Source organism: Coregonus lavaretus (genome assembly GCF_964263955.1).
Source record: "Coregonus lavaretus genome assembly, chromosome: 31".
NCBI lineage: Eukaryota > Metazoa > Chordata > Actinopteri > Salmoniformes > Salmonidae > Coregonus > Coregonus lavaretus.
This window is the reverse complement of record NC_140018.1, coordinates 16,984,143-17,004,997: the sequence shown is the minus strand read 5'-3', so window position 1 is coordinate 17,004,997 and position 20,855 is coordinate 16,984,143. Positions and strand designations below refer to the sequence as shown.

Genomic DNA, 20,855 nt, shown 5'->3' with positions numbered 1-20,855 from the left:
TACCTTTACAATTTCTCTCTCACACACACTCTGAGTGACAGGTAGTGGTCAGTGCGGTGGAGTGAACCACACCCTGTGTGTATCTAATGAGAGTCAGGTCTTAACCAGCAATCAGCCCTTAATCAGTTCTTACTAGGGCAGAGCCAGGAACTAGAGTAACTGAACCTGATACACTAGTAATGCTAACAGCTCCTTGTGTGTGTGTGTGTTGGCTTCTATCAGGGTCAGGGTGACACTCAGCAGGACTGACAGCAGCTCTTTAGGAGTGTCATCACTCCTACTGATCAGAGAGAGGGGCTGTATCCCCAGAAAACACACACACGGCAGATCCACCATGAACCGAGTACAAATGGCAGATGATAACCCACTGACTAAAACCACTTGTCCACTCCCAAACACACACCCACTGAAATCCACACATACAGGCCTAAAAAGCAGATCCCCCACCACTGATAGATGATCCAGATATGTGTTTATTAAGTTGTTTTCCAGAGAGGACAGACTGATACATAAACATGTGTAAGTGAGAATAGCTAGATACAGTAAGAAACATACAAAACCAACTATCGCAGGCATACATACATACATCTCTCACTGGTAGTGTTGGGCATCTCAGAGAATAGGTCATTGTAGGACATGGATAGTGACAAAGTGTCCGGCTAACTGCTAGGTCCATGCCATGCCGTTAGTCAATCAATTAACCAGACAGCCATAACAAAATAGAGGAATCAATCAGGTTTGAATACGGAATTTCAAATCATCAAGGTGTCCCCAAGTACTGATCTATTGTCAGTTTTTTCTCTGAGTAGTTTACGGTTATATTGGGTTAGTGTAAGCTGATCCTAGATCTTTGGTTAGTTACAGACAGTATGTGATGGGGGAATGTGCAGGAGTTAAATTGGGGGTGACAGTGTTCCGCCATTTTAACAGGGTAGGCAGCATACAGTGGGACTTGTAATGGGCGGAGTCTGTCAGGTCATCCAATGGGAGCTCTCCATTCATTATAAAAAAAGATTGTGTAGAGGCAGTGAGTGATTGACAGTAGTAGGTATTGGTCAGAATAGAAGTGGACAGGATTGGGTGTGAGACAGATGATTATAAATTACATTACAAGTTAGCTGTAAGTAATTGACAACATACAGATGGGGAGTTTTAGGCTACATGACAATGGACATGACGAGATCAATGCATGAACATCAATTATTTATTCTATAATAGTTATGTATTTTCATTAAATATGATATAATATATTATCAAATGCACAGAAAAACACTGATGTACAGTAAAGTGGGTTTCTCTGGGTAAAAACAATTCTGACAACCCTACAAAAACATTAGACAACCATAATCCAACCAATATTCACCCTTCATTCAACCATTGTCCAACCATGGCAACTGCTATACAATGCATCTCCCCTGTACAATGCCAGTGTTTCCCCTGTATTCGTTTAGCAGTGGCCAAATTGTTGCCACCACTCTAAAAATGTAAAAAAAAAAAAAAAAAAAAAAAAATTGCTAATAATTTTCAGGATAAAACAGTTTCAGTGTAAACTTAAACGACTAAAACCAGATATAAAAGTATGTAGAAAATTTAATCTTAGAGAACTAACAATCACCAAAACTAGACAGTCAGGGAGAATCTAAAACTTAAAAAATGTCATGGCATGGGGCCCGCATAGATCTTGTAATGTTTGAGTCCCTCAGATAGCATAAGAACACGGCAACATTTTGGCTCTGCGGCTAAGAGGAGGGCATCTACAATTTTGGGTCGGAGACCGCAACGTTGGCCACAACGACTACCAGTATATAAGGATTACAGTATGCAACCTATCAATACAGGGGAACGTATTGGACTGTGAAATGTCAGAAGACCGTTGAAATCAAGTTGGTTGTCTTGTTGAAATAAGAAAACGTTTCATTGACTTTGTGAACCTCCATTCCATAAAAGCACTAGTTAGTTTATTGCACCACATGCATAATGTCTCCTTAACAGTCTAACCTGCTTAACACGAGGAAAAAGAGGACGTCAGTAACATGTGCAAGGTAGGTGTGTAGCTGATTTCTCCCCAACAAATGACACAACAAGAGTTCACTTGACACTGGCCACGTCTGGATGTACGTGTGTGTGTGCCCACCCTGTCAGCAGATCGGTCCGCCCACAGCATTCATTTCTGACCTCCACCGTCCCACAATGCACTGGGCTTATTTGGGCCAGTCCACTCTGCCAAAGAAGGGGTGTGACTTGATGTCCTCTGCTCCTGCCACCCCCGCCCCCAGCCTCTCTATGGGGTTGAACTGGAGAAGCTACACCCACAAAATAAAAACAAACACTATTAACACTCAAGCGGTGGAGGACAAACTATTTTGCTGATACCTCATTAAGCAAAGTGATGATCAAACAAGAGAGCTTTCATGATCTAAAGCCAACCCTTGGTGGTACAGGTCATATAACTTGCACATGACATGATATACATCTGAGTGATTCCACACCAACATCAACAGAAAATATTTTCGGTATGTTAGATTGTTCAGGCAAATCTCACATAGAAACTTGTTTGACATGCTTTTTACATTTGTAACACAAAACATTTTTATTATGATGAAATTGGCAATTTTAGGCCCTTTTTAGACCTATACATGCCTCCTGTAAGACCCTATGATCTGTGAACCGTACATGATACAGACAATATCTTGGTGTCATTATACACCAAGATGCTGTCTGTATGTTTAAAGAGTATATTGTTCCAAACTATATATGTCTTAAAATGAACAAAGTCAAAAAGGGTTGTTTTGAGATGTTAATATTGTTTATGTTGGATAAATTAATGTGAAAAATATTATTTGAGAATGTAGACATACTCCATATTTGAGAGCACACTAAGGTGTATAATGACACCAAGATGTTGTCTGCATCATGTACGGTTCACAGATCATAAGGTCTTAAAGGAGGCATGTATAGGTCGAAGGGCCTAACATTTTCACTTTCATCATGATTGTCGAAAAAATGTAAAGCATGAAAATCATTTCGTAAAAGCATAAAAGCATTTTGTATAAAGCATTTCAAACATCCTTCCTCCCAATGAAGTTTCTATGTGAGAATTACCAGAACAATCCAAGATACGAAAAACATTTTCCGCTCCCGCTGGCGTGGAATCGCCTATCTGCCATGCATTCATTAGCTCACTCATTATAACCTCTATGCATTCATTAGATTATGTATTTGTGACATAAAGAAAACAGTTTTAAAATGTGTGTGTGTAATGGCTGTTCTCCATGCCTATCATAACACCATAGGACATCCCATAGTAATCCATTATTAAACCTGGACATGAGCCAATCAAAATGTCTGTCTGACTGTCATTGGGTGGTGTCTTCTCACTTATGGGGTACCCATTGGGACTTTTTATTATAACGCATCACACACGCTGTATTAGATAGACAGACAGGAGCGGCATCAACTCTAGCCAGTTTATCTTAAACATTGGAATGAGGAATTAGCAAGGGCGCTTTAGCCTAGTGCAAGCTGTGTTAAATATAGGATGTATTTATACACAGTGCGAGAGGCCTGTGTTTACTTTAGTACATGAAGTACTCATCAGTACAGAGGCGAATAGAAGAGATGAGAAGACAACAGAAGGAGGAGCCACAATGTGTATTATAGAATAGAACAGACTGCTGACCTGCACTAGTAGAGACATGGCCTCCTCAGATACAAACTCAGGGACGTTGAGGGCCGTGTGGCGACTGATACCAGCTGGGTGGCACTGCAGCAGAGACTGGGGAGGGAGAGAAACGCACATTATACACTATCAAAAACATGCGCACACAATTACATATATTTATTTGACACCCAGTCGGATCATTTTATTCTAGCTCAGTGTCGTTCAGACGGTGAAATGCTATGGAGCGATCAAACATTATCCAGCCTGGATCAACCTCCATGGTCCCAGATACACATCAGACAAACCCCAGTTTATTTATCTGTTTCCGTCACTACAAAAGCTGTTCAAGTTTCTGCTACTGACTGTGTGAAGCTGCCACAGAGGCTGACAGAGACAGACCCCCAGCCTGCGCAGGCCACTACAGGAGAAAAGCCGACTGGACAAACAGAAGACAAGCGAGAGAGAAAACACCTGAAATAATACTGATCATAGCAGAGATAATATCAGTGTGATTTCACTGGGCTGTTGCTCTTCCTTGTGACCTAATGGAAAAGGTTGTTTTTCACATGGGGAGAGGTTAGTGGAAGAGATGGAAGGGGGAACTCAGACAGACAGACAGACAGCTATTCTGTTGAAGTCACTATAAACATGCATTACAAAGGGAAGAGCTCTATGCAAACAATGTCAGGCAGGTGGCAATGTAATGGGGTGTGTATGCTCCTACACACAGGGAGTCATAATTACTGTGTTACAACAAGCCCTTGAGATTTTACTTAAAAACCCAACACAGCCCAAATGTTGGAACAGACAACATAAGCCAGGTAATACACTAAACAAAAATATAACCACAACATGTAAAGTGTGGGTCCCATGTTTTATGAGCTGAAATAAAAAGATCCCAGAAATGTTCCATAAGCACAAAAAGCTTATTTCTCTAAAACGTTGTGCACTAATTTGTTTACATCCCTGTTAATGAGCATTTCTCCTTTTCCAAATAATCCATCCACCTGACTGGCGTGGCATATCAAACTGACTAAACAGCATTACACAAGTGCACCTTGTGCTGGGGACACTAAAAGGCCACTAAAATGTGCAGTTTTGCAACACAACAGAATGCCACAAGATGTCTTAAGTTGAGGGAGAGTGCAATTGGCATGCTGACTGCAGGAATGTCCACAGGAGCTGTTGCCAGAGAATTGAATGTTAATTTCTCTACCATAAGCCACCTCCAACACCTTTTTAGAGAATTTGGCAGTACGTCCAACCGGCCTCACAACCACAGACCATGTGTATGGCGTCGTGTGGGCAAGCGGTTTGCGGTTGTCAACGTTGTGAACGGTGGGGTTATGGTATGGGCAGGCATAAGCAACGGACAATGAACACAATTGCATTTTATCGATGGCAGTTTGAATGCACAGAGATATCGTGACGAGATCCTGAGGCCCATTGTTGTGCCATTCATCTGCCACCATCGCCTCATGTTTCAGCATGATAATGCACGGCCCCATGTCGCAAGGATCTGTACACAATTCCTGGAAACTGAAAATGTCCCAGTTCTTCCGTGACCTGCATACTCACCAGACATGTCACCAATTGAGCATGTTTGGGATGCTCTGGATCGACGTGTACTACAGCGAGTTCCAGCAACTTCGCACAGCCATTGAAGAGGAGTGAGACAACGTTCCAAAGGCCACAATCAACAGCCTGATCAACTCTATGTGAAGGAGACGCGTTGCATTAGGCAAACGGTCTGACAGGTTTTCTGATCCACGACCCCTACTTTTCTTTTTAAGGTCCAGTATCTGTGGCCAACAGAAGCATATCTATATTCCCAGTCATGTGAAATCCATAGATTAGAGCCTAATTTATTTATTTCAATTGACTGATTTCTTTATATGAGCTGTAACTCAGTAAAATGTTTGAAATTGTTGAATGTTGCGTTTATATTTTTGTTCAGTATAATATATTTGTATGTGTGCTTCCCTTTATACAGTCTTTGGTGTGTGTGTGCGTATGTGAGATTAGCATGGAAAACCCCTGTTAGTTCATCAGTTAGATCAGTTGCTCTTTCCAACACATGCTGCAGGAGATATGGCTCAGATCCCAGCAACAGTCAAGATCGCCCTGGGCAAAATCTTACCCTGCAAGGATCAAGAGCGCCTGTGTGTGTGTATGCGTGTGTGTGTGTAATATACCTAAACTAAAATCCCCAAAAGAGAAATCTGTGGGTTTGTTGAAGTTCTTCCAGTAAGTGTATTCAATGTTAAAACAAACGTACAACCTGGCTGTCTGTTTCATCTGTTTCATCTAGTGATGGGAACTAAAGATTGTTCAGATGAAACTATGCCACTGGCAGTCAGTTAGGATTTATTCAAATTTAAGGCCAATTAAAAGTTTGAGGAGTGTTCTGGACCTGTCACGAGTGTGTGTGCACCTGTGCGTGTGTGCGCTAGAAGACAGCCATGATCAGAGATATTCCCTCTCCTCACCAGTCCTCCTCCCCTGACCCAGGAACAGCCACAATGGTACAGCACCAAGAGATCTGCCCTGTTCTCCCACCTTTATACTGATCTTAGGTCAGTCAGCCCAGCCCAAGGAGTCCTGAGAGCTGGCTCTCCCTTCCACCCCAGCCTTGATCCAGGGACAGAGAGCCAGGAGAGGGCCCAGGGAGAGGTGACCCCCTGCCCCAGCAGATGGAGTCCAGGCTGGGGGAGAAAGTCACACCGCTGCCCCTGGCACCAGCCAAGAACCAGGGGGAGAGACGGGAGCCAAGACGCAACTACACACAGACACCTCCAAACACACACACACACACACAAACAACAGACACACATACACAGACACCTTAAAACACCTTCCACACATATATACACACACACACACACACACACCTTAGAGAAAGTCACACACACACATCCACCCTGGTACAGCTAGACAGCCAGGGAGAGAGGGGAAGAGACGCACCTACACACAGACACCTTAAAACACCTTCCACACACACACACTCACACCTGACAGAGATAGTCACATGTCCAACCCTGGCACAGCGAGAGCTATAGCCAGTGAGAGCCAACATATACCACCACACAGATGTCTTCACTGCCCCCGCACACACACAGGGATCCATCTAACACACATGCACAGCCACAATGATGCCATTTGTCCTCTTACCTTGCCTATGAGCAGCTCAAACAAGATGGCTCCCAAACTCCACCAATCACACGCTGCCGTCTCCTCGCTGATACCGCCCACCTCTACAACAAAGTAGAGAGAGGAGAGATAATATGACATGTAGCAGACAAAACATCAGGTCTGACTTATGACTAGCGCGATTCCTTTAAATTCACTATCGCAAAATTAGGAGAATACCACACAATAAACCTACGAAATGACGACTTCATATTTTATTTCATTAACATATTACACACACACACACACACACACAACCAGTAAGGAGCCAAATGTGGGCGTGTGTCTTGTAAAGGGGTGATTTGCATAATAAAAAAGCAGTCAAATTGAGGAAACTTCACACCATCTGCATGACCTGACCTCACACACACACAAAAAATTGAAAAAGCACACACACACACACACCCTCAGAAACCCACAGTAACACACACACACACACACGGTACCAACCACAGACACTCCTATCAGAAATGCACACACTTCTCCAGTCCAGAGACACAATACATGATAATACACTTCCACTTAAAGCCTTCGTCAACGTTCCCCTCCTGCCCTCCATTTCATCCTCATTTTTGTTCCAGCTGTCTTCTATTAACCCTCACTGATCTGTTTGTCCTCCTGTCTCCTCCATCTTCTATTAAACCTCACTGATCTGTTTGTCCTCCTGTCTCCTCCATCTTCTATTAAACCTCACTGATCTGTTTGTCCTCCTGTCTCCTCCATCTTCTATTAAACCTCACTGATCTGTTTGTCCTCCTGTCTCCTCCATCTTCTATTAAACCTCACTGATCTGTTTGTCCTCCTGTCTCCTCCATCTTCTATTAAACCTCACTGATCTGTTTGTCCTCCTGTCTCCTCCATCTTCTATTAAACCTCACTGATCTGTTTGTCCTCCTGTCTCCTCCATCTTCTATTAAACCTCACTGATCTGTTTGTCCTCCTGTCTCCTCCATCTTCCATTCTTTTCAATGCAATGCTATTTTCCAGGCAGGTCTTCTGGCATTGCAAAAGCAAAACTAAACCAAACCCACCTCTATACTGTAGCTCTTTCGTTCCGTTTGTTTTTCCTGTTCTACCACTGAAGACAAACCCCCAGGTTCCCCCTACACTGTAAGACCCTGTCAAGGTGAACGTGGTGTTGGCCATGCGTCCTTCCTCTAACCCCACCTCCCTCTCTCTCTTTCCATCTCTTCCTCCCTGGGCTCTCCAGGCCCCTGGCTCTCTCTCCCACAGAGGTGGTTAGGGGAGCGGGGACACACAGCCGGAGTGACAGGCAGGTCGGCTGGGGGGGCCACTGGTGCATGTGCCATTTGTGTGGTGTATGTGTGTGTTAGTGCTCTTGTCTGTGTTTGTGTTTGTGTGTGTGTGTGTGTGTGTGTGTATTTGTGTGCATGTGTTCCACTGGGCACCAGATGGCCCCTTGTGTCTCTCTCCGCTCCTCTCTCCAGAGGGGGGCCTGGTAACCCTGGGGCCGGGGCCCAGGGGTCAGAGCGCGTGTGCCCAGCGACCAGGCTCCTCAGCTGGGGGAGGAGGAGGAGAGGCAAAGCCCCCTCTCCTCCAGGAGGCTCCAGGGGGCTCTCTTTCAGCCAAGGTTAGAGAGCCCCAGTTGGGGCTATGATACTCCTCACTCTGGCCGCCCCTAAAGGAACATCTAGCCAGCACTCGCTCGCACGCACGCTCACACACACCCAACTGAGCAACCAGTCTTCAGGGCTCCCCATGACCACCGTTTTGACAGCCAAGGAGAAGAGATCGTCATTGAACAGACTAGTGATACCTGCGTGGGTATGAGCTTGGGGGAGAGGACACTGGACACACACGTCTCACAGCAAGGTCAATTGTCATCACAATGGATTAATGTCTGAGGAGCTGCAGGGAGAAGACAGCAGAGCTGGCTACACTTAACGCTCTGTCAGAGCAAGGCAGGAAGAGAGAGAGAGGGGAGAGAGGAGAGAGAGAAAGAAAGAGGAAGAGGGGAATGAGCCCATGCATGCACAGAACATGGTTCACTAACAAAACCCACTCGTACAGTAAGCCTCCATTTTACATGACTATAAAACACAGGTGAGTTCATTAAAAATGGCTCCTATCCACCATGTCTTTCTTTTTCCATCTAAAGAAATGGGAACCTCGGCTGATCTTTACAAAAAGAGTGAAGTTAAGGGAAGGCAAAGCCAGCTAAGAGAAAGTGAGTGGAGCCATACAGTGTTCTCAGCCTAGGTGTGACGTCTAACGTCCGAATCGGAACACAACAGAACTTCCCTTTTCTCTACAACAAAGGAGTTCCCTCTCCCTCGGTCAGTCGTTTAAGAAAAGCACTCTCTCCTCTCTTAGGGCCAGGAGGAACATTCTCTCTTCTCCTCTCTCTTCTCCACTTCCCCAAAACCAACCGACAGCCATTGTTCGAACGGGAAGTGATGTAGGAGGAAGTGAAGAGAGAAGGGCTGGAGCAGTTGCCCTTAACCAGATGTACCTACTGTGGTGTTGGATACAATAGGGAGAAAGGGAATCTAAGGCCTATCGATCTTTAAGTGAATCGGGCAATAAGTGACAATGCCATTGTCACTAAATAACATGCTGTTAGTTTGATGGGGAGGAGGGACGTAAAAAAAGAAATACATTCTTATTTTGGGGGATTTTTTAAATAACAGAAAAGCTCTCTGGTGTTTACAGTATCAGTTCTAATATCAGTTAAAGAGATCAAATAAACAACTACTCCAGAACAATAAATGAAATACTTTCCCAGTCTCCTCCTATGTTTTTGGGTGCAAGTGTGTTGAAAACATGTTGTCTCTCTCCCTCTTGACACACACACACAGAGCCCTGTCACAGCAGGCACCCTGCAAGCTCTCTGGCAAACAGTCATAAATCTGTCATCAGGAATGAACCATAGCTGGGACTGACCCTGTCTGGGTAAACAGCAATACATAAAGGGGGGGTGTAAGTACATCTGTGGGAGGGGGGGGGGGGATTACAGAATGACATTGAGGTAGATAGAATGAAAGAGAGAATGGAGTGTGAGATTGAAAGAAAGAGTGAAAAGTGTGAGAAAGTGAGATTTAGAGAGAAAGTGAGTGAGAGGGAAGGCTATAAAGCAAAGATAGAGAAGTCAGACAGACACTCACAGACAGAGCATGAATCCCCCTGCTGGATCCTCGTGGCTACTACACCTACCACATGCTGCCCAGTGAAGTGCTCAAACAGAACCAAAGTAACCACAGACACAAAATGTAGATATGCTTCGACAACTAGTCCTATATGGACCTACATGTCCCTCCACGCAGAAGCAAATAGGTAGTCACCACACCCTTTAAAAATAATCCAATATCTTTCCCAAATTAAAGAAGTACAGCGAACACTCAATTCCACCTTCCATCTGACCTACAAACTCCCTAACCTCTGCCTGCTTATTCCTCTGTCATCTGTCTTTAGTGCAACAACTCCTGCTGACCTCTGGGACTTTATCATTTGACATAAATTGAGTATACAAGACCAGGTGAATCCAGGAGAAAGCTATGATCCCTTATTGACATCACTTGTTAAATCCACTTCAGTCAGGTTGGATGTTTAAGCCTTGAGACAATAGACACATGGATTGTGTATGTGTGCCATTCAGAGGGTGAATGGGCAAGACAACAAATGTAAGTGCCTTTGAACAGGGTATGGTAGTAGGTGCCAGGCACACCGGTTAGTGTCAAGAACTGCAACGCTGCTGGGTTTTTCACGCACAACAGTTCCCCATGTGTATCAAGAATGGTCCACCACCCAAAGGACATCCAGCCAACTGGACACAACTGTTGGAAGCATTGGCGCCAACATGGGCCAGCATCCCTGTGGAACGCTTGACACCTTGTAGAGTCCATGCCCCAATGAATTGAGGCTGTTTTGAGGGCAAAGGGGGGGGGGGTATTCTCAGTGTATGTCCCTCAGTGTCGGGTTCCTATCTCCATTAGAGTGCCTTAACACACGGACGGTGCTCCTGCTGCGCTGGCCTGCCTGCCTGAGGCTTAGCCTACAGTGCATTTAGAATATTACATGAGTGGAGAAAGATGGAGCTTTGCTTTCAGACTTATTACACTCTGTCATACAGTTGGTTTGGAAAAGAAGGATTGGGAGGAGGGGGTGGGAGAGAGAACTTAAAAGTATATAAAAGTATATACATCTGTCATTTTTGCTTTCATCCAAAGCGATACATACAGTATGTTAACTATATGTGTCGCATGTCGGCTGCTGTCCAGTACAGTGTCATGCGGCATCAGTGTTGTACGTACGCACGCACACACGGTGCGGTGGAGTCTTGTGTGTAACAGCAGTGTGTTTAGTCAGCCTTTAAACAGCATGCCAGGGCTTCCACAGGCATGCTCAGGCCACAGGAGAGGTCAGTCACACCACACCAGGCTGGCGCCACACCACCCTCTACAGGATACCCTGGGAACTACATTCAGTTCCTAAATGTATAAATAAATGTCTGTGCATTTTAAGCCTTTCAAAATATGTAAAAACTATAGATGACAGTAATCGTGTGTCATCAATAGTCACAGAAAATGTTGGTCTTCTGTGCATCTGTTACTAGGTTTAATTCTATGGTCAGTGTTGGTTTAAAACTTGTTCATGTTATGAAGACATCACTGAATGAGAACTCTCAAGGCATGCACACCAAAACTACGTCTTCTAGTGTGTTATCTGTAGATCTACACGTATGAATGAGTTGGCTCTACTGCCATTTAAACCTAATTTCCCGAGGCCCCACATACATAGTGCTCTACTCTAGTGAACTGTTTACGTGGCCTTGCTCCTGTATGAATGAGGCCTTTGTGGCCATGGGAGATGGGAGGGAGAGTGGCCTACTTCTGCCTGTGTGTCTGCATAACATGAACCTCTCTACACAGCCTGGGCCCCACTACTAAACTACTGAGGCCTTCCACTCTGGTCTGTGTACACACACATGCACAAGCTCCCATTTTAGAACAATTGAGTACCACAGTATGAGTCATAAACCCGGAAATGGTTCCAATTGATTTTCTTCACCATTCATTTTTGCGTCTGGGAATTTAGACCTACTTCATATAAGGTCTGTGTTTGGTGTAGGCTTACCCTGGCATGACGTTTTGATAAGTGCGCAACGCTCTCTCGGACAAGGTAACTTTTATCAATGCTTAGCACTGCCAATTTTTGCGAGCTAATCGAGGAGAATATATTGATGAAACTCACCTTGTCTGAGAGAGAATTACACGGCTATCAAAATGTCACGCCAAGGTAAGCCTACACCAAACACACAATTCATTAGATTTTCTTTGTAAAATTCACGATGTGAAAAATGAATGGCGGAAAAACCATTGGAACCATTTCCGTGATTTTCTGGGTATTATGACACGTCCACTGTGGCGGACTATTAGGAAATACAACATGGATGCACAGTCAGGTCTAATGGAGGAAACTGCTTTGATAAATGCGTTGCCTTGATCTGTGTGTGGGTATTTCTCACCTGGTGCACAGTACATGTTGGTGATGGCCTCCCTGTCGTAGGAGTCCTCCACGTCACTCCAGCTGCAGAAATACGTCAGCTCAACATGGCCTAGGAACGAGGGATGGAGGGAGAGAGAGACAGACAGACAGACAAATGAGTCATGTCAACAAACCCAAAACATATCCCTGTCCAACATGTAAACACACACATACTAGTCTCTTCTCCAACTTCCAAAAACCGTGTTTGTGTCACCCTGACTCCCTCGCTCTCTCTGCACACAACAGTCCACTCAGCTCACCTCTAGAACACTTACACCCCTCTCTTCCTTCCTCTCTCTCTTTCTCTTTCTAACAGAGCTATTCCAGCAGCACACGGCCCCAGTGATTACTCCTGTTTAGCTGCTAACGGCTAACAGTATCATTAGGACTAATGGTGCCATTAGCTAGCCGGTGCCATCAGCCTGAGCTAACCAGACTGATGCACTACACTACTAGAGGGCTGTTGATAGCCCTTTAGAACATTAATTACACACAGAGAGAAACACGGGGAGACCAAAACAGCCACTCAGATAATTAGACAAGTGTCCATAATGAGGTACAGAGAGATGATGGGACTAGAAAGGGAAGGAGAGAGATTCGAGCTTGGGTCGGTGTAAAACAAAGATAATGCTTTGGAGGGAGTTTCCAAACCATTGGTATCAGACAGACAGGAATATGAGTGGCATGTCCTATCTATTTGAATAAATCTGGCAGAACTTTAGAAGTTTAAGCTTGGAAGGAAAAGCTAAAGATGATGAAAATCCCCCACCAGTGTGAAATACTTCGTACTTTGTTTCATAAATGATCTTCTAGTCGACAGAGGAAATTAGATTGAGGCCTGCATATTTCTCCTAATGCATATAACTAGGTCAACACAACACGTATGATGGGAGTTTACTTTTGATGTATAAACACTATATAAAAACACCCATCACGTCAACACGGTTGTCAGAAAGCCCTGTCCCTTCAGAAGAGCTGGTTGACCTCTGACCTTTGCTGTTGATGAGGATGTTGTTGGGGTTGAGGTCCTTGCAGACGATGCCCTCCTGATGCAGTGAGTCCAAGGCAGAGACCATGTCCACTGCCCAGCACCTCACAAACTCCTCTGGAATCCTGGCCTGGGATGCTACAGCAGACAACTGGTCCAGCTCTGCAAACAGCCGAGACACATCCTTATCTGACTCTACCATGTCCTCCACACCAGCCTTACTGGCCTGGAACTGGGACTCAACGCCTAGTGCACTCTCTGCCCCAGAGCTGGCCCCTGTCCCATCCTGACCGCGGTTGGAGCCAGCTATCGTCCCGTCTGGGTTCAGAACCAAACTGTCAGGGTGTACCTGTAGGTTCAAAATGGCTTCTAATCTTTCAGGAAGGGATCTAAGCGAGTCAGCGAATGGAATGTCTGTGTTGGAGGAAGAGAGCGGGGCTATAGACACAGCGCTGGCAGGGCGGAAGTCCTTATTCGGGAGTACGGGAGCGCCGGAAGCCATTTTGTCCATTTTAGCATCTTGTCCGAAGGCCAGGCCACAGTCATCCCACAAGGAGGCGCAAGGAGAGGAAGAGGTGGCGTGTCTGTCCCCCGAGGGGAGGGCCCGCCCCACAGCCAGCTCCTCCCCCTCCTCAAGCTCGTGGTGGAGCTGCAGGACGTCCGGCTGGGTGAAGTTAGGGGAAGCTTTGGCCTCCAGGGCCAGACACACCCCCAAGGACACCAGCTCCTTCTCTAGGGCCTCCACCTCCCCAGATACCCCCACCACCCCCTCCACACCCCCAGCCATGACCCCAGGCAGGTTGACCAGGAGGTCAGGGGGTCGACCCTCGTCCTCCACCACCGCCTCTTTAAAGGAGATGACTGGTACTGACTCATTAGAGCCCTGGTCACTACCATCCAGACCCCACAGGTCAGACCCACCTCTGTGACCTTTCACCTCCTCCACTAGGTCTGACAGGTCTGTGACTTCAGAGCCCAGGTCAGAGGTGGACAGGAAGGGGATGGGCTTGGAAGGGTCTGGTTTGGGCCTCAGCTCGGCCGAGTCAGGACACCACGTCACCTCGCTAGCGCTGTCCTTACTGTCGATGCGGAAGAACTCCATGGGGGTGCGTTTGGACTGGTCCAACGAGAGAGGAACGGCGGGGGAGAGCAAGGGGCTGAACACCTCGCCGTGGTCCTGCCCGATGTCCTGGCAATGGCCGTTGTTGTGGTCCCCAGCCGTCTCAGTGAAGAAACGCAGCTCCTGGGCGCTGATTGGAGAGCAGAGGCTGTCGTTGCTAAGCAGTGAGCGAGTCCTGGAGGAAGTGGTCGTCGTGGTGACGGTGACATCCAGCGACGATGCTTCCTGTCCTCTCAACACACCCCCCTCTCCCTCCTTCTCTTCCTCCTCTCCTAGAGCTTCCGGTTCTACCTTTTCTTGCTCATACTCATTACAGAGATTCAGATAACTGTTGGTGCACTCCTCTAACTCAGAGGTCACTACAGAGTCCAGCTGGGGCCCAAGGCTGTCAGCCAGCCCAGGATGCATAGCACTCTTCTGGGGGAGGACAAGAGAAGACTCCCCTTGCCTCTGGAGCACACATCCAGGCCCAGACCCAGAGCTGTCGGAGTCCAAGCCCAGTTTGGGAGCAGCATGTTGGGCAGAGTGGACTGCCGTGGTGTGGCTCTTCTGAATGAAGGGAATGTCGAAGCTCTCCTCCGGGCTGGAGTTACGGAGGAACTTCCCAATGTGAGACCACAGCTTCCCACCTGGACAGAGGAGAAGAGAGAGGGAGAGAGAGAAGAGAGAAAGAGATGGGGAGAATTAAAAAACTCTTGTTTACTGATCAAAGTAAGAACGTTTTGGTTGGCAAGGTGGGTTGCTCAAAACGTAAATATAAGGGAAAAATGACAGAGAACAACATTAAGGAGAAAACTGTTTAAATTGTTATTTTTTGGGGACTCAATTAGCTCAAGGGTCATGATAACATTTAGAAACTGTCCTTGGCAGGCAGAGATGGGCACACACTCCCCCCAACACACACACACACACACACACACACTAACCCAGCTGTGGTGTGAGTGATTGTAGGACAGCATCTGTTGTGTATGATGAGACTGAATAGGGTGTGTGCTGCTGGCGGTGATAATGATAGTAAGGCAGCCTGATCACTTAGGAGGAAAAACAACCACATGTTGGACTGGAGAATGTCACTCAGGTCACTGCCTCCCTCTGTCTGCTCTCAACTACTTTGTTTGGCTGTTTGTCCGCTCATCTCATGTGGGACAGATTCGCTATCCTGTAGTGCACTAGTTTTAGTGCTTTTCTTAGACTTGGATTGTATCTACCATTTGAAGCATCATATCATTATATCTAGTTTTCCAAACCAAATATTGTGCTAGCCAATCAAATATTTGAATGCCATATGAAAAACGCATTCATTTTCTAAATGATTGTAAATCAAAATCAATAGGTGCATTGCAAAAAAAATAGATTTAATTGCATCTTTCACAAGCGTGAGGATAGCAGTTACTCTAACTGCTATCAGAGTCTGTCTATTTTACACACACACACACACACACACACACACACGTTGGTGAGTGGAAAATAAGGAGGCCCAGGTGTTAGCATAGCTAATGAAGCGCGGCACCACCTGGTATTCAGAATAATGACCTGTGACATACACCCAACTCTATCAAACATCTGTCTACAACAAGGGTAGGCAGGGGGTGAGTGAGTGAGTGAAGAGAGGGAGGGAGATAAAGAGGGGAGATAAGGAGAGAAGAGATAGGAAAGATGGAGCGAGTGAGGGAGACAAAAGGAAGACAAAAGCTGTGTGTGTCATACCCTCAGCGTACTGTAGCAGCAGAAACACGGTGTCCTCTGAGACGATGAACTTCCTCAGCCGCACCATGTGGGGCACAGAGTGAGGCATGATGGCCCGCTTGGGTCTCCCACAGTCACTGCTCTTCCTCAGGCCCTGAGGGAGGTAGGGAAAGGCAAGGGGGAGGGGTGAGGGGACAGAGTTAGAGAGGAGATGAGTGATATTGTATGGGTGAGGGACAAAAGTTGAAGGGACGTGGATGAAAGAGAAACATTGCATTGAGGTTGTGCAAACATTTCCCTGCAAACCCGACTCCCTGTGTCCTCAGTGGAGGAATGAATGTGTGTGGTGTGTGTCGTCTGTGCCCGTGGCGTGCTGTGTTGGCATCTGGCACACGTCTCGCCCCAGAGCAGGAGAGCTGACAGGGACACGGCCATTAGAATCAATTACACAGGTCACACTCAGGGCGCATTGAGGCTCTCACATACACACGGTTACACTCAGGGCGCATGGTGGCTCTCACATACACACCGTTACACTCAGGGCGCATTGAGGCTCTCACATACACACGGTTACACTCAGGGCGCATGGTGGCTCTCATATACACACCGTTACACTCAGGGCGCATGGGGCTCTCACATACCGTTACACTCAGGGCGCATGGTGGCTCTCACATACACACCGTTACACTCAGGGCGCATTGAGGCTCTCACATACACACCGTTACACTCAGGGCGCATGGTGGCTCTCACATACACACCGTTACACTCTGGGCGCATTGAGGCTCTCACATAAACACCGTTACACTCAGGGCGCATGGTGGCACTCACATACACACCGTTACACTCAGGGCGGATGGTGGCTCTCAAAAACACACCGTTACACTCAGGGCGGATGGTGGCTCTCATATTCACTCCATTACACTCATGCTGCATGGTGGCTTTAACACACACTGCTACAGTGTGGATACGTGGTGGCTTTCACACACACCGTTAGGCTGGATACATGGGACTGACACACACACTAGTAAGACTACTAATTCACCACATAGACTTACTTTCAAAATGAAGGTCTCCTGGGTTCTCTTGTCCATAACCAGAAGAACCTGAAGGGAAAGACAAATAGAATAAAGGCATAACATTACCACTCCATCTCCTCTCTTCCCCGCCTCCCTCCCTCACTCTTAAATCATGTCCGTTTCACCTCCCTGCACACCCTCCCTTCCTCTCTCTTTCCTGACATCTTAATTTCTTTTCTCCTTCACTTCTCCTCCTCTCTCTGACATCTCCATTTCTCTCCCGCTCCCTCTCTCAGGGGAGAGCTGGAGCATATGTGGCGGTGTGTGTGTGTGTGTGTTATTCTCTCAGTGACCCTGGCTGGGCCCAAACAGGTGCAGGCTAAATGGATATGAATGGAGTTGTGAGTAAACAGAGTGAAAGTGCTAGCCAGGGCGCTAATATAATTAAGACACCAACATCAGGGACGGGGGAGAGGAGGGGAAGGGAGAGGAGGCGTAGGGGTGAGGAGCTCTCTCCATCTGTCTCCCTGTCCCCAATTAAAAGTGAGAGAAGGAGGGAGGAGGAGAAGAGAAAAGCTGTGTTGTGTTGTGTATGTCATTGTCCATCAGGTTAAAATACAATGCTGTTATCTTTCGTTAGCCGCATTTTTTTATGCACAGAATAAGGGAGCAAATTCCCACGGGTGCTTAGATGTGTTGCTGAGTTGTGTGCAAACATTGTATGGTTTTAGTTTTGTGTAGTGCTACAACACTTTAACACATGTTGTGTGTTATACTGTGTCAATGTTATATGTGTTTGGTTGTGTTGTATAGAGCTGTGGCTCTGGCCTGTGTGCTGAGCTCCATTGATTCTGTGTTGTGCGATGTCCGCTCTGCCTGCCAAGTCATTTCATGCTCCAGTGCTGGAGTCACTTTGCCAGCAGCTGTTTGAGAAGACCAGTAACCTAAACTGACCTTGTGGCACCCCGACACATACTTCAATAGTTAGTGTTACACACTGGCTTCCTTTCCTCGTCTCCTTTCCTTGATCCTAGCTGATTTTAAAGACCTGGATAGGTGAAAACAGGTAACACAGTAGTCTTTCTACATTATTAGATCTAGGAAAGGAGATGAGGAGAGGAAACCACTTTGAACCCGATGAGAACTGCCCACAGGATGCTTCTCAATAGTCTAAAGTGGCTTCCTCTCCATCCGAACCGACCTAAAAGAAAGTCTATATGACTGACCTTTAACCCATCCCTCCCCAGACTGACCTTATCGATGACCCCCAGCACTCTGTAGGCCCTGAGCTCCTCGGCTGGACTCTGCTGACCCCCTCTGCAGGCAGCTGTAGAGCATTGCGCCCCCATGGCCTGAGATAGATGGACATTGACATAAGATTGATTTTATTTAACCTTTGTGTAGCCAGGCAAGTCATTGAGAAGAAATGTTGTCTTTTACAATAATTATTATCAGGGTGCATCAGTTAGCCAATGATATTGTTTGTAGCCACTGACCACTGTCTGTGTTGACCCTTGACCCATGCTGCTTCTCAGATGCTGATTGGATATCTGCTCAGCACGCATCAGATACTCAGCCGTCTTTCTCTTCACTGCCTCCCGCCTTGTAGGGCTGGGCTCGCCTGGAGAGAGAGAGGAGAGAGGGAGAATTAGATAAGGTACAAACACTTAGAACCAGCCAATTCAGATTACAAAACCAATCAATCACGCACCGCATTTGTACCAACACACCATTTCCCCCTAATCGGGTGAGTGCAAGTGTTTGTATGAGTACGAGCGAGAGAGAAGAAAAGAAAGAGAGGGAGTGAAAACGAGAGAGAGAGAGAGTGAAAACGAGAGAGAGAGAGTGAAAACGAGAGAGAGAGAGTGAAAGCGAGAGAGAGAGAGTGAAAGCGAGAGAGAGAGAGTGAAAGCGAGAGAGAGAGAGTGAAAAAGAGAGAGAGAGTGAAAGCGAGAGAGAGAGAGTGAAAGCGAGAGAGAGAGAGTGAAAACGAGAGAGAGAGAGTGAAAACGAGAGAGAGAGAGTGAAGAAGAGAGAGAGAGTGAAAGCGAGAGAGAGAGAGAGTGAAAGCGAGAGAGAGAGAGTGAAAGCGAGAGAGAGAGAGTGAAAGCGAGAGAGAGAGAGTGAAAGCGAGAGAGAGAGAGTGAAAAAGAGAGAGTGAAAGCGAGAGAGAGAGAGTGAAAAAGAGAGAGAGAGTGAAAGCGAGAGAGAGAGAGTGAAAGCGAGAGAGAGTGAAAGCGAGAGAGAGAGAGTGAAAGCGAGAGAGAGAGAGTGAAAGCGAGAGAGAGAGAGTGAAAAAGAGAGAGAGAGTGAAAGCGAGAGAGAGAGTGAAAGCGAGAGGTATTGTGTAGCGTAGTAGTGTGTGTCTGGACTAAGAGCTGTAACTGATGTTCCAAGGGGTGTTGAGTTAATAACAGTCATTAGTGACAACATGGCTGGCCATCGCTTCCTCTCAACAGAACCCCTTATCACAGCACCACAAACATTGTTTCCTCAACAAAGTACCTAGTGTTTCCATCCACGGTACCTACCTTGCACCCCTTGCAGAAGCAAATCCACCCCGCTCCTGTAGTAGGAGAACGCTGATTGGTAGTCCTGCTCTGCTTCCTTCTGCACGGCCAATCGGATGTGTTCGCTAGCCCTGTCCAGGTAGTCTCTCTTGGTTTCCCTAGCGTTAGCGTTACCTCTCCTCAGACTGGAGGGGAACAGCGCTGTCCTGCTGGCTCGGCTGACCTCGGGGGCTGGGGAGCCGGGGGCTGGGTTGGAGGTGTGCTGCTGATGGTGGTGCTGCTGGTAGTCATACAGGGGGGGCAGAGAGGGGCTGCTGTGGGTACTGGTGATGGTGCTGGAGCCTCCCAGTGGCTGGTTGGGCGAGCTGCGGCCTGAGGCCATGCCATCGTCCAGCTCTGCCAAAGAGTCTATGTCTACGGCCAGGGAGGTCAGGTCACTGTCACTGGACGGACCTGGGGAGGGGACACATAGACATCAGTACAGACAACACACAAATACAGGAATGTAGAAACACACACACAATATTGTTTTTACCTCCATATTCAGACTGACTGGTAATGGTCAAATCATCTGCTCCACCGATATCCCTCTGAACTGGAGAAAGACACACAGACACACAAACGATGAGTGATACAAGGGTAGGTGTCCTTTTTACTCAAATATGAGGTTAAACTGGGATGAAACTGTAATGAACACTCCTCAGGTCCTGCCCTACCTTCAGAGCTGCAGTCTGATAGGCTGTCAGCCAGGAAGTCCAAGAAGGGTTCGGCCGGTCCAATAAGCTCTGAGCCGTCGCTGACCTCCCCTCCCTGAAACACAACCAACAACCAATCAGAGAGGGAGCCAATTGGACAGTGAGCCTATGATGAGTCAGGGACAGATGTTTATTAGCAAAGTGACGCTAGGTGGACCAGTACCTTGAAGGAGGTTTGTCTGTGTTCATGTGTGTGTTCATGTGTGTTTCAATGTCACATGCACAAGTACAGTGAAATAACTTTTTTTGCAAGCTCTAACCCCAACAATGCAGTAATCAATAACAATGTAATACTAAAAATAACAAGGTATAACAAAAACACACAAGATATAAAATAAGGAATAAGAACAGGAGAAAGTATGCATACTATATACAGGGTCAGTTCCATATTTACAATGTGCAGGGATACTGGATCGATAGAGGTA

General features: G+C 46.6%; 1 protein-coding gene across 1 annotated transcript in view; it reads right to left on the bottom strand.

Moving 5' to 3' along the window:
• Positions 1–455: 455 nt before the first annotated feature.
• The window catches only part of rps6kc1 (ribosomal protein S6 kinase polypeptide 1), a 39,306-nt gene continuing 18,906 nt past the window's right edge, over positions 456–20,855 (bottom strand). Inside the window, exons 5-16 of the mRNA XM_084149240.1 lie at positions 20,392–20,485; positions 20,211–20,270; positions 19,697–20,128; positions 18,662–18,786; positions 18,419–18,517; positions 17,205–17,252; positions 16,171–16,303; positions 13,347–15,092; positions 12,336–12,425; positions 6,833–6,915; positions 3,680–3,775; positions 456–2,303 (exon numbers count right to left, since the gene is read on the bottom strand). Of these exons, the coding sequence (XP_084005366.1) occupies positions 2,202–2,303; positions 3,680–3,775; positions 6,833–6,915; positions 12,336–12,425; positions 13,347–15,092; positions 16,171–16,303; positions 17,205–17,252; positions 18,419–18,517; positions 18,662–18,786; positions 19,697–20,128; positions 20,211–20,270; positions 20,392–20,485 (3,108 nt within the window). The 3' untranslated portion in view covers positions 456–2,201. The remainder of the gene's footprint in view (positions 2,304–3,679; positions 3,776–6,832; positions 6,916–12,335; positions 12,426–13,346; positions 15,093–16,170; positions 16,304–17,204; positions 17,253–18,418; positions 18,518–18,661; positions 18,787–19,696; positions 20,129–20,210; positions 20,271–20,391; positions 20,486–20,855) is intronic.